At 61.6% G+C, this 12,263-nt stretch overlaps 2 protein-coding genes across 4 annotated transcripts in view; one reads left to right on the top strand and one right to left on the bottom strand.

Moving 5' to 3' along the window:
* IL4I1 (interleukin 4 induced 1) overlaps nt 1-2,520 on the top strand; it is a 34,325-nt gene extending 31,805 nt beyond the window's left edge. For all 3 annotated transcript variants that reach the window (XM_070771514.1, XM_070771515.1, XM_019978685.2), the window contains 3 exons: nt 632-700; nt 1,035-1,171; nt 1,541-2,520. In XM_070771514.1, coding sequence (XP_070627615.1) covers nt 632-700; nt 1,035-1,171; nt 1,541-2,504 — 1,170 coding nt within the window. In that variant the 3' untranslated portion in view covers nt 2,505-2,520. The remainder of the gene's footprint in view (nt 1-631; nt 701-1,034; nt 1,172-1,540) is intronic.
* A 269-nt stretch (nt 2,521-2,789) lies between these two features.
* Nucleotides 2,790-12,225, bottom strand: TBC1D17 (TBC1 domain family member 17). The gene is made up of 17 exons (XM_070771513.1): nt 11,975-12,225; nt 11,433-11,531; nt 11,146-11,220; nt 9,696-9,819; nt 8,742-8,949; nt 8,189-8,300; nt 7,937-8,095; nt 7,478-7,606; nt 7,284-7,387; nt 6,746-6,840; nt 6,237-6,353; nt 6,041-6,141; nt 5,859-5,958; nt 4,484-4,581; nt 4,217-4,333; nt 3,643-3,729; nt 2,790-3,552 (listed from the first exon to the last, which is right to left on the bottom strand). The coding sequence occupies exons 1-17, from the start codon at nt 11,993-11,995 to the stop codon at nt 3,340-3,342; spliced, it is 1,959 nt and encodes a 652-aa protein (XP_070627614.1). The 5' UTR covers nt 11,996-12,225; the 3' UTR covers nt 2,790-3,339.
* Between the last annotated feature and the right edge of the window lie 38 nt (nt 12,226-12,263).

The following is a 12,263-nucleotide window of genomic DNA, read 5'->3' as shown; positions in this document are numbered from 1 at the left end:
GAGCGGTGAACGATGGCCACTCAGGTGCCCTGCAGAGATGATATGGGGGAGCAGGAGCAGGGGCGCGGAGGTGGGGGGCCAGAGGGCGGTCTGGGCACGGGACACTGAGCTGTAGACCAGAGCTGCCCTAAGGGATGGTGACCAAGGGCCTGGCAGCCGCCTTGAACGCCAGGCCGAGGGCTGGAACTCTGTGGCTGCAGGCGCTGGGGAGCCACGGGAAGGCTGGGCTAGGGGAGGTGCCAAGAATAACTCCCCGGGAGGAGTCATGCCCTGTCAGGGCTGATGGCTGACTCGGCTTCTGTCTGGATGCACGGCGATCCAGATGACAAATAATTACTGGGCACCAGAAGGACACAGGGCCGACTGAGATCGGCTCCATCCCTGCCTGTGAAGGGCCGAGAGCTGGACAGGCAGGCAGAATAACACCCAACCAGGGCTGTGTGACGCTGTGACTCGGAAAGACTTCCCAGGGGGAGACACTGAGTTGCAGTGGAGGGCAGAGCTGAGGGCACAGCATGGGTCACGTCCTGGGAGCTCGAATGAGAGCAGTAAATGGGCGGCCGTGGGCAAGAGAGGTGGGCAGGGCCTCCCAGGTCCTGTCCCCACAGCTCAGCAGCTTGTCCCACCACAGGCCATCAAAGACCTCCGGACACTGGGCTGCAAGAAGGCAATGATGAAGTTTGAAAGGCACACGCTCCTGGTGAGTGGGGCCTCCGTGTCGCTACCTGAGCGGGAGTCGGACAAGGAGGGTGCTCCTGGGGCTTAGGCACCGACGGAGTCAGAAGGCAGGAACCGGGGATGCCGGGCTTGGGCTTGCCACTACCTCCTTTCCTGACGAGGCTGGACACGCCCCTCTCTGGGCTTTGGTTTCCTTCATCTGTCACAAGAGGAGGGACCGTATCGCCAAGGTCCAGGGAACCGACACAAAGCGAGAGGCTCCGCGGGAAGCGCCCCCTCCCCCGCCCCCCGGGAGTAGGGACGGAGCTGGTCGGCCTGGCCTGCCTGGGCCCTGACGCGGGCCGCGCCGTCCCCAGGAATACCTCCTTGGGGAGGGGAACCTGAGCCAGCCGGCCGTGCGGCTCCTAGGAGACGTGATGTCCAAGGACGGCTTCTTCTATCTCAGCTTCGCCGAGGCCCTGCGGGCCCACAGCTGCCTCAGCGACCGGCTCCGGTGAGACTGAGGGGCGGATCCGGGCGGCCACAAGTGGGCGGGGCATGTGGATGGGGCGGGGCCGGGACAAGGGGCGGGGAGACACGCTAGGCCCCGCCTGCACTCTCCCTGCGTCTGGGGTCCTCTGGAGGAAGGAAGGTTCCTGGAGAGGGGCGTGGTCCAGAGGGGCCGAGATGGCGTGTCCGGGTCACATCGCTCTACCTCCCGGCCTCGAGGGGCGTCTGGGACGGGCGAGGGGGGCGGTGGACGAGGAGGCGGGGAATTAGAGGGAACCGGCAGGTGAGACCTGAAACGGGTAGCTCCCCGGGATGGGGGCCGCTGGGGAGGGGCGGGGCCCCAGAGCCCATCACACTCGCGCCCTGCCCGCAGGTACAGCCGCATCGTGGGCGGCTGGGACCTGCTGCCGCGCGCGCTGCTGAGCTCGCTGTCGGGGCCGGTGCTGCTGCACGCGCCCGTCGTGGCGATTAAGCAGGGCACGCACGAGGTGAAAGTGCACATCAAGCCCTCGCGCCGGACCCGGAACCTGAAGTCCATGATGGCCGACGTGGTGCTGCTGACTGTGAGCGGGCCGGCACTGCAGCGCATCGCCTTCACTCCGCCGCTGACGCGCAGGCGGCAGGAGGCGGTGCGCGGGCTGCACTACGTGCCGGCCACCAAGGTGTTCCTGAGCTTCCGCCGGCCCTTCTGGCACGACGAACACATCGAGGGCGGCCACTCGAACACCGACCGCCCGTCACGGGTGATCTTTTACCCGGCGCCGGGCGACGGCGCGCTGCTGCTCGCCTCGTACACGTGGTCGGACGCGGCGGCCCCGTTCGCCGGCCGGAGCCTGGCTGAATCGCTGCGCTTGGCGCTCGACGACGTGGCGGCGCTGCACGGGCCCATCGCGTACCGACTTTGGGACGGCACCGGTATCATCAAGCGCTGGGCGGAGGACCCGCACAGCCAGGGCGGCTTCGTGGTGCAGCCGCCGACGCTCTTTCAAACTGACAAGGACGAGGGGCGGGAGTACGATTGGTCGGTGCCCTATGGCCGCATCTACTTCGCCGGGGAGCACACGGCCTACCCGCACGGTTGGGTGGAGACGGCAGTCAAGTCGGCGCTGCGGGCCGCAATCTTGATCAACAGTCGGATCTCCGGCTCTGGCTCTAGCAGCAGCCTGAAGGAGCCCCGGATTGTCAACAAGGTGGGGCATGGGCACCTGACGCCCTCCCACCACCAGCACCACCACCACCACCACAGGTGCCCCTTCGAAAGTGGGCAGGGCACCCACTCTCCAGCCTCACATGCGGTAACCGCCGCGCACTCGACCCTAAAGAAGAGCCAGTATTAAAGTACTTTTGGAATCAGCCGTGTGGTCCCGCCCCTTCCCTCGCTCAACCGTTTGTTTCCCCAGTTCGCAGGAAGGAGAACCTGAAGCCTTCGCGGTAGAAGGCGCTGCGCCTGTCCGGGAGCCCCGGAAGAGGTCCTCCTCCTTCCTGCGCCGTGGGGCTCCACTTGGGGTAGTAGGAGGTACAGGATGGACACCGCTTTGCGCCACTGGTAAACAGTGGTAATCATAGTGCCCTTCACAGTGGTAAACGACACCGATGCATCCTTGTGCAAGTAAAAGCCCAGCTGACAGTGGATGAAACACGAGTTTATTTTTCTCATAACAAGAAGCTGGTAGGCAGGGCCGAGCGCAGGCCCTCCCATTGAGTTAGGTCCGGGATTACCCCAGTTCATCTACTACGTGGCGGCCGCACACCAGTACCCCATCCTCGCTCCTCCAAAAGCCCCAAACTCAGGCAGGTAAGGGAGCCCTGCCTCCACAACCACCCATCACTCACCCACCCCCAAGGGGCTGCTTCTTACACTTCATCGACCAGATCAGGGTCACAGCAGTCAGACATCGACTCTGCAGAGCGGTCTGGGGAGACCATGAGCTGCCACCACCCGCATTCCCATCCAGGGCCAAGCCAGCGTGGTGGCCTTCCTCCTCCACCCCCTCGAGGCCACCTGGACAGGAAAGTGTCAGTTTCAAGAAATCAGCGGAGAGAAGGGAGGCGTGGGTGGAGGGCCCCGCCCCTCTGCTCCTGCGTCCCCAGACTCCAGCAGGGGCGGGGTCGTGGGGCGGGAGCTGGATAAAGTGTCTAGTCCTGTGGGGCTGCTGTGGTCACCCAGCACGGTTACGACTCGACGCCTTCCTCGTCGTCCTCCTCCTCAGGCAGGATCTCCAGGCTGCTGTCAGGCTGCGTGGCTGTGGCCGTGTCCGCCGGGGGCAGGGGAGCCGGTGGGGCCCGGGTGGGCGACAGCGGCAGTGGGGAGGCAGAGGGTGAGGGGCTTTGGGGCTCTGCGGGCGACGCCAAGCCTAGGACCTCCTGCACGTTGTGGGGTAGCTCCTGCAAGGTTGTGGGGTGGGGGGTAGGAGCGTCAAGTCAGAGGTTTCCTAGAGGTTGGGGGGAGGGTTTGGGGAGGGGTCAGGGACTCACCCCGCAGGCGGTCAGCTGCCGGTAGAGGGCCTCGGCCCGTGTCAGCACGTCCTCCACGCTCAGCTTCATGGTCAGCTCGTTGATGTGCTGCGGGAGGGGTAGGTCAGGCCCGCCTGCCTGCCAGCCAGTACTCAACCACCACCACCCCAGCGCCTGCTCTGTGCCTCTTGCTGGGGACACAGTGGAGGGAAGACACAAGGGGCTGGCCCTCTTAGGGTTCATAGTGGAGCCCGGGGATCAGGACAGGTCATGCTCTCAGGCTGCTTGCCAGGCACAGCATACAAGGAGGGGAAGGGCCCGCCCCACACTAGTGCACTGGGGGAGGAGCAGGTGGCCCACTCCTGCAGGGGCCACATGCTCTCTGAGGGACCCGGCGATAAGACGGGGCAGGAGACGCACAGAGCGCCCCCAGCCGCTGTGCCCACAGCTTAGCTCACCACACTTTCAACAACCCTATTCTGAGGACCCACCACCCAAAAGGACTGTAGCACAGGGGAGGTGCCCACCTCCACAGAGCTCACACCCTGCTGATGTGCCTCCAGGGGAGGGGACTGGGAGGGAGCCAGGGTCTCACCTTCAGGATCTCATTGGAGCCGAAGCCGGAAAGCATGAGGGTGTCCCGCTCCATGTCCAGGATGGCGCAGGCCACCAGCAGATGCAGATTGGGGCCGGGGAGCCCTGTCCACAGCACCTGGCGGTGCCCGAGGGGGGGGGGGTCACTGGCAAAGCCTCCACCAGCCCCACCCAGGTTGGCCCCATGCCCTGCCCACCTCCCGTCAACGTCCCCGCCCGCCCTCCAGTCTATCTGCCTCAGTTCTCCCCCTCAACCCAGCTGGCGCACCTCCCACAGCCGGAGGACATCCGGGAAGGGGAATTCCCTCTTGAACCAGATGAGCAGCCACCGGAAGCAGAAGCAGAGAGAACCAGAGTCCTGGGAGTCTGGAGCGGGGGACAGTGGCAGGATGGGCAATGCTCTCTATCAACCCCAATCCCGCTCTAATTCACAGGGCACCTGACGTTTGGATTGGGCTCTAAGAAGTCATGCTGGTGGCTAAGAACCCACACCAGTCTCGCAAGTGGATAGAGAGCTCATGGGGGTGGAGAAGGTGGTGGGGGGAGCTGCTCCAGTCAGCAGGAACCCTTCCCATCCTGCCTTCCAGGCTCCAGATGCAAGGAGGCACTCCTGGTCTCCACTCTCATGTGGGAGGGAGGCAGTAAAACCAGTCCACTCAAAGGAAGAATAACAATCTGGTCAACACCCAAAGCTGGTGGGGAGGGGTGTGAGCGACTGGGCCCTGGTGTACACTGCTAGCGAAAACGTAAGCTGGCAGACCTTTCCAGAAAAGCAGTGATGGGAATGCATGTTTCAAAAGATGTAAAAACATGTGCGGATAGAAATCATTTCTTGGAATTTAAAAGCATTACCCACAAATAAAGACTTATCATGGTGAAAAACTATAAACAACCTAAATGTCCAGCAAGTCAGGCTAAATCTACTCTTGTACATCCTTAAACGGAACAGAACACCATATAGTTGATAAAACTGATGGTTTAGAAAACTTCCAAATGACAGAGAGAGGCAGCTAACGTCCTAGTGTCCCTGGAAGTGGTGTGTGCTTTCTAAGCCGTAGTTTTCTCTTTAGTGATGGGAGGCCAGCTACGTCTCCCCTCCCCAGTGTGACCCTAAATTTCGGTGAAGAAATGTCCACCAATCAACTAGCTTATTTATCACCATCTGTGTTCAAAAGAACAGTTCTAGCAACAGCAACTTCAACTTCCTTTCCCTGAATTGCCTGCATTTTTTATACTGAACAAGTAATGCAGACAAATTTTAAAGCCAAAAATGCAGCAGTCCCACCCTCAGGAGCCCAAAGAACCAGTATCCAATCCCTGGCTCAGGGGTGAGTGCAGATAAGAGCTAGATGGAGCTGGGAGTTGTGAGGAACCAGGCCCGGGTCCTTCATCTGAAAAGTATAACTGACGGGACACGGAGGAGCCACCTCACTGGGCAGCGGGGACATGGCGGGCGGGGAGGCGGGCGGGGGGTGCCCACATCTCCATTTATCGAGATTTTGCTCCACACCGCGGTCCTGCTTTTACACATCACTTCTGGGTTCTGGGGGCTTGTTTCTCCTTTGGACCACATCCACACGTCCACACGTTTGGATGTCATCTGTGGCCCCACCATCCCCGGCCCCACCCGCCAAGACACGTACCCAGGAAGTCGCAGAGCGGTGGGTCCAGCACTCTGAGGAGCAGCAGGAGTTGCCCGAGCTGCCGCTTCATGGTCTCCTGACTCTCCTCGAAGTTCCCATGCTGTGGGCAGAGGGCCTCGTGAGGAGTCAGAGCCCCCGGGGCCCGTCAGGGACCTGCCTCCCACCCCTGCCCTGAGCCTCACCACGAGCTCCATGAAGCCGCAGAAACACCAGAAGGCGTCCACCTCATTCTGGGTGACGTAGAGGATCGGGGAGAGAAGGTCACTCATGCCCTGGACGTAGCCTGGGGGGACACGGGGTCAGGGCCCAGCCCAGGCCTGCAGTGCCCCCCGGCCCCCTGGAAGGCCAGCCCCAGCCCCTCCCCGGATTGCAACGCACCGAGATCGAAGTGGTACATGCAGTAGGTTAGGAGGATGTCGTTCAGCAGGCCCAGCCCTGGGTTCTCGGGACCCTCATAGAATTTGTTGGTCCTATCGGTGCGGCTCACGTCCCGCTCTGCGGGGACAGAGGACAAAGTGAAGGTGTGAAAGGAGCGGGGTCCGGTCCCTGCCGGCTGCCAGCACGCCTAGGCAGCTGTGGGCCCTCCAGAGACCGTCTGGGCTGCTCCCACGGGAGGTGCTGCACCTCAACACTCAAGGGCTGGCCACGCCCTCCCAGCCTCAGTCACCAAACCAGCGACAGGTGGGGACACGGCAGCCCAGGGAGATCACATCACTTGCTGAGATCTCTCAGTGAATAGAGATTTGAACCCAGGAAGCCTGGAGCGCCCCCCGCGCCTCGCCTCGCCATCCTGGCCACTCACCCCTGCTTGCGCCCATCTTGCTCCCCCCCTCATCCCTAGACGACCTCGTTTCTGGCCTGGCACCCCCATCCCCGCCGCCACCCACCGATGAGGCTGCGGTATCCGTGTAGCAGGGAGTTCCTCCGCTCCTGCTCGGGGCTCACAGATTTCCACTGCAGCTTCATGCGGAAGTACTCATCCCTGAGGCGGGGAGAGGGGAGCAGTAAGGACACCCCTGCCGCCTCACCGGCGGGGCTTAGCCCAGCTCACCGCCGCACTTCCCCTCTGCGGCGTCTCTCGGGACACAGGACACCCTTGTGGGCTTTGCTCACAGTCTGTCAGCCCCAGTGGAGAGAGAGCCCCAGGGGCAGGGACCAGAATACACAGCAGAGGCACAAGATAAGCCAGGAGAGGGGGCCGCACGGTGGGGAGGAAGCCCGCTGCACATCGGTGATATGGCATGGCCCAGGGATGAAAACGGCATCAGACACCGGCCCACTGCCTCCATCCCACTATGTGTGGGCTGATGTCCCTGATCCCTTTGATCAAGGGATATGCGGTTGATCAGAAACCTCCAGTGGACTCGGGAGGCTGGGGCAGTCGGGCTGAGCCCAGCAGGGCAGGGGCCGTGCCTTCTCACTCACGTTTTCTTGCGCACGTGGGCCTTGTGCTCCTCCATTGAGCCCTCCCAGCTCAGGTACCCCAGGAGGAACTTCCAGGCCTCGCGCCGCAGGCTGGGGCTCAGACCCTGGGGGCAGAGGTGGAAGGCAGCTCAGAGGGGCCTCCCCTTGGCTGCCCGCCGCCCTGCCCCTCCCTGCCCTCCCACCCAGTTCCTCACCCCTGAGAAGATGCGGGCTTTCAGCTCTGGGACCCGCTGCAGGCGGCCCTCGGGACCTACGTGGCTGGCCCACTCCTCTTCTGTGACGGGAGGCGCCCGCTCCACGGCCGGCCGCGGGCCCAGCTCCACCTGGGGGACACGAGGCGAGGCGGGTGAGCCCAGGGCCTAGGCCGCCCAGCAGTCCCCAGCCCTGCCCCCCGGCCCCCTCCAAGGCATCTCAGAGCCTCTCTCAGCTGGACGGACACACAGAACATGCAGGGCTGGAAGCATCTCCTATGTGGCTCAGTGAGAAGCCCCCCACCATTAACCACAGGCGCCAGGCGCAGCGGCCACAAGCGCCTCCCGCACAGCCCGTCAAGCAGCCCGATGAGGGAGGCGCTGTTAGAATCCGAGCCTAGGGAGACGCAGCCCCGCGCCCACGGTGGCTGCGAGAGCAAAGGCGACCACGCGGATACTCACACAGGAGATGACCTCGAACCCGGGCTCGGGCTCGTCGTCCGGGGCCGGGGGCAGGTCAGGGGAGGTCCCCTCCAGGTGCGGCTGCAGGGCTCCCCGGAAGAAGTTGGTCACACGAGAGAAGCTGCTGAAGGTGGTGGAGTAGGGGTCCTGGAGAAAGCGCTGGGGATGGGGCAGAGGAGTGGTCACAGCCTAGCCGCCAGCACGGTCCGCCCTGCGCTGCCCATGCCCGCCAGCCTGGCCCTGCGGACTCACAGACACCACGTTGGAGCTGTCCTGGTCGAAGAGCTGGAGGTGGTGGAAGGAGCTGGAGAGCGCTGAGGAGTCGTGGGGGAACACGAGGTAGAGGCGGGAGTCCTGCGGGGAGCTGCAGGGGGCAGTGGGGCGTGTGGGCGACCCCAGGCAGCGTCCTGACGGCCCGTGGGGAACCCCCATCCCAGGCCTGAGACCACAACTGCACCCCAGGGGCGGCCCGGGTCCCAGGGCTGGCCAACGAGGCCCTCTCACCGCCTGGCTAGCGTGACCAACTCAGGCACAGGCCACAGAGGGACAGCCCCAGGAAATGCTGGGGTGTGGCCTAGAGGCGCTTTCTGCCCCCGGGCCCCCCAGAAAGTAATACAAACTGAGGGAAAGGAGACCAACTCTTTACGTGATCTGGGGCCCGTCCAGCCCGATGCCAAACTACCCTTTATCTCGGGGTTATACGCGCCACGCCCCTTGATTCTCTTTTTCTGCCCTGAAAATCAATCTGGGTTGTATCTCCTTCCCAGCTCCGAGGGGTCAGGCTGTGGCCCGGGACCAGGCTCACCTGGCCAGGAGCAGGTAGCGGCTGAGGACGCGGAGCAGGGCGCGGGTGCCCCCACGGTGGAAGTGCAGGGCGGGCAGGGAGCCGCCAGCCTGCGTGACCAGCACCAGGTAGGCCCAGCTGAGGCCCGGCTTGGAACGGCGGATGGACCTGAGCTCCCCCAGACTCACCGAGAAGGCCCAGGAGCCCCGGGGGGAGCTGGGCTCCGCACCTGGAGGGGACAGGTAGCGGGAGGGGCTCAGACATCTCCTGAGAGGCCTCCCCACTCCAGCCCCGACCCCAGTCAACCCAGGCCCTCCAGGAAAGGACTGAGGAAAACAAGGGGAGCCCGGGGGAGACACGTGCCTGTTCTAAAATCTCCCTGGGCTCCCCTCAACCCCTCAGGTCTGTCCCCTGCGCCCCGTGTCTCACCTCCCACCCTCTCTTCTCTCCGGATCCCACACTCCAGCCACAGCAAAAGGCTGCGGTTTCCCAGCACCCCACACCTCTGGCCTTGCCACGGCTGCCCTGTCTGTGGGGAGAGAAATCACTCACACGTCCCCCAGAGCCCGTCTCTTGCAACATCTCTTCCTGGAAGGCTTTTCCATTCCCTGGGGGTTAGATACCTCCTCTGGTGCCCCCAGCCCCCCGTGTGACTCCAGGATGGCCTGAATTACCCTGTCACCCTGCGACTATTACCCCACAGCCTGAAAGACTCCAGGGGCAGGACTTACATGGGAGTGCCCACAGTCAATCAGGGAGCCTGGGGTAGGGGTGGACCAGGATGCATACCCCAGAGACACTGGCCATGGGCTGGCGACCACCCTGAACCCCCACCCACTCTCGGGGACTGGAGGCCAGTGTGGGTGGCCATCTTGACTGAGGGCAGCAAAGCCCATGGAGCCATGACCACTGAGGGCAAGTCATGTGTCTCCACCTGCCCACCCACCCCCAAGCCCGGGCACCAGGTTAGTCTACCTCTCTTGGGCTCTGAGTGGCGGGGCCGTGGCCGCACGGTGCTGATGACAGCCCAGTCGGGTTCATAGCCAGGGTCAAAGGTCGGTTCCTCCTCAGAGGTGCAGGAGTCACCCCCACTGGTGTCCTTGGGGGAAGACAGGAAAAGAGACTGAGGGACCGTGGATTCGGAGATTCCAGATCTGAGCCTCGAGGCCACCCTGGGAGGTAGCCCCACTGAACCAAAAGAAACTGAGGCAGAAAGAGGGCACCGCACTTGCCCTCAGGGTCACCCAGCTCAGGAAATTCCTGATAAAAAGGCAGTGACAGGAGTGAGCGTCCTGTTCAGGCAGGCCTCTGGGTGCCATGAGGGAGGAGCGGCACAGACAGCTGCCACAAGCTGCCAAACCAGCCCCTGGGTAGTTTCTGCCCTCCGTTTTGTGACCTCAAGAATTTTATACTTTTGCCAACATTTACACAAAACAGTGATAATTAGTAGCACTACGTGTCAAATGTTTGCAGCTGTCCATCTCGCAGGCATACATCAGGATGGATGATAGCTCACTGAACTCTACCGGCTGAGTGGAGACAGGCACCTAGTTCTGGCCAAAGGGCTGGATATATCACTTCCAAGATGGACCATTTAACTGCCAGGGCAAGACTTCTAGAGACTTCCTTCTACCACTAGGAGTGGAGACCTTTAGGATGGTGGCTGCTCTGGCAGCATGTTTCCTCGAGTAATCATGATGAGTAGAGCACTTCTGCCCACCTGAGATACACACGTAAAGTGAACAAAAACAGTGAAAAAGGCTGGAGCTCCAGCAGCCCTTTTGGGCCACAAGGATATGTTGAGGAGAGATGCCGTGTGCCGAGGATTACGAAGCAAAGCCGGGAGGAAGCTGAGTCACTGACACCATATAAACCTATACTGCTGCCTTCTGGGCTTGGTACAAAAAGAGAAATGAACTGCTGTCTTACTTAGGCCACTGGCATTCCTGTTTCATTTACAAACACCCAAATGCAACTCCTAACCAATATAGAAGGCTTCTGGGAAATCTCTTGCTTTTCCTGATGAGAAGGATAGATGTGACTGGTACCCTACTGGCCCCCTTTTCCCTTTTTATATGCTCCTTCAAGCCCATATGGGCTGACAGCCCCTGGAACCTGAATCCACAGACTGAGTTGTCCTCTTGCACCCTGGCAGGGCTGTCCCAACAAGCAAAGGGGGTGAGGTAGCAGGCGCTGTCTCCACGGCCACAAGTCGCATGGTGTCTGCTTTCTTTCCGTGAATGGGCTTCTTCAGCCTCATTTCACAGAGAAGAGGAAACCAGGGGGGCAGAGAGAACTTAAGTCCCAGCTAGGCTCATACATGCCCCAATGGTAGGTCTGGAATTCTACTCAAGTCCTTCAAATGCTTTCGACTGCTCCGACCTAGAAAAAAGCAAGCAGAGAAGGGGAAGCCAAGGAAGCCTACCTTCTTGGAGAAGAAGATTTGGGAGGAATCGCCAGCCTCCTCTATAGGAGCCCAGTGCAGGAGGACATCATTGTCCTGTGGGAAGGAAAGAGGGATTGGAAAGGCTACCCTCCAAACTCCCCAAAGCCTATTTCCAAACTTCTTCCCAGTTCTGAACTCTCAGCCTTAGAAAGCAAAGCCACCTCTCCTTCCTAAGATCCCATCGCTGACTTCCACACTGTACTCCTACAGGTGCCGCCCTCCATCCCGCTCTGGGCCTCCCCAAGCCCTGCTCTCTCCGGGCCCACCTTCTCCACAACACGGATGACGCCGGCGATGAGGGAGTCCGGGTCTTGGTGCTTCTTGGCACTGGTGTGCAGGTACACGCCTCCTTTCTCAAACACCACCTGGGAGCAGGTACCATTAAGGGGCGGGCCCAAGGGGCGGGGCCCCAAAGAGAGCCAATGGGAACAGACTCAGGGGAGGGGCTATTCACCAGGGGGCGGGGCCCCGAGGTACCTTTACCTAGGGGATGGGGGTCGGCGAGGTGAAGCCTGAATACCGACCACGCTTCTCTGGGACACTGGAAGACGGGGAAGGACTAAAGTGCATTCCAAAGAGGGCGGGGCCCAGAAGAGCGCCTCAGCAGCCCAAGGGGCAGAGCTAAACGATATGAGTCTCCCTAGGAAGTGGAAGGAAGGGGTGACAGCGCGTTTATTAAGGGAATGGTGTGCTTGTTAAGGATGTGCCGGGCTCCCAGAATCCCTGCAAGGCCTGAGAAAGAAGCAGGTCACCGGAGAGGGAAGTTTCGCATTGACAAAAAGAGAAAGAATGCGTCTCTGGTACTTACCCTGTAACCGGCTCCCTCCATAGCCGCGGCCGAAGCCCCACTGCCCCGGCCCTCTCCTTTTCCGGGTCAGCGTGCTGTCACATCCGGATTGGACACTCCCTGCAAGCCCAGACAGTGGTAGCGTCCCTATCTGTTCTAGAGCAGGAGTGGGTGTAACCATTTCCCAGAATGGGGTGATTGAGTTTGAACCACGAGGTTTTGAGTCACATGCTACAGACGCTAGAGGCGGAGCGGCCAGTGTGCAGGCGCAGTACTACATTCCTAACCACGAAGTAAACAAGGAGGCGGG

The sequence above is a fragment of the Bos indicus genome, chromosome 18, assembly GCF_029378745.1.
Source record: "Bos indicus isolate NIAB-ARS_2022 breed Sahiwal x Tharparkar chromosome 18, NIAB-ARS_B.indTharparkar_mat_pri_1.0, whole genome shotgun sequence".
NCBI lineage: Eukaryota > Metazoa > Chordata > Mammalia > Artiodactyla > Bovidae > Bos > Bos indicus.
Note: the sequence above shows the minus strand (reverse complement) of the source record. Positions and strands in the feature narration are given on the sequence as shown.

Bases quoted from the DNA above. Each gene is read 5' to 3' on its own strand.
- TBC1D17 (XM_070771513.1), bottom strand. From the start codon at position 11,995: ATGGAGGGAGCCGGTTACAGG. The intron at 9,820-11,145 runs GTAGGCTTCCTT...TCTTCCCCCAAG, and splicing joins AAATCTTCTTCTCCAAGAAG to GACACCAGTGGGGGTGACTC. The intron at 5,959-6,040 runs GTGAGGCTCAGG...CTCTGCCCACAG, and splicing joins GCGGCTTCATGGAGCTCGTG to CATGGGAACTTCGAGGAGAG.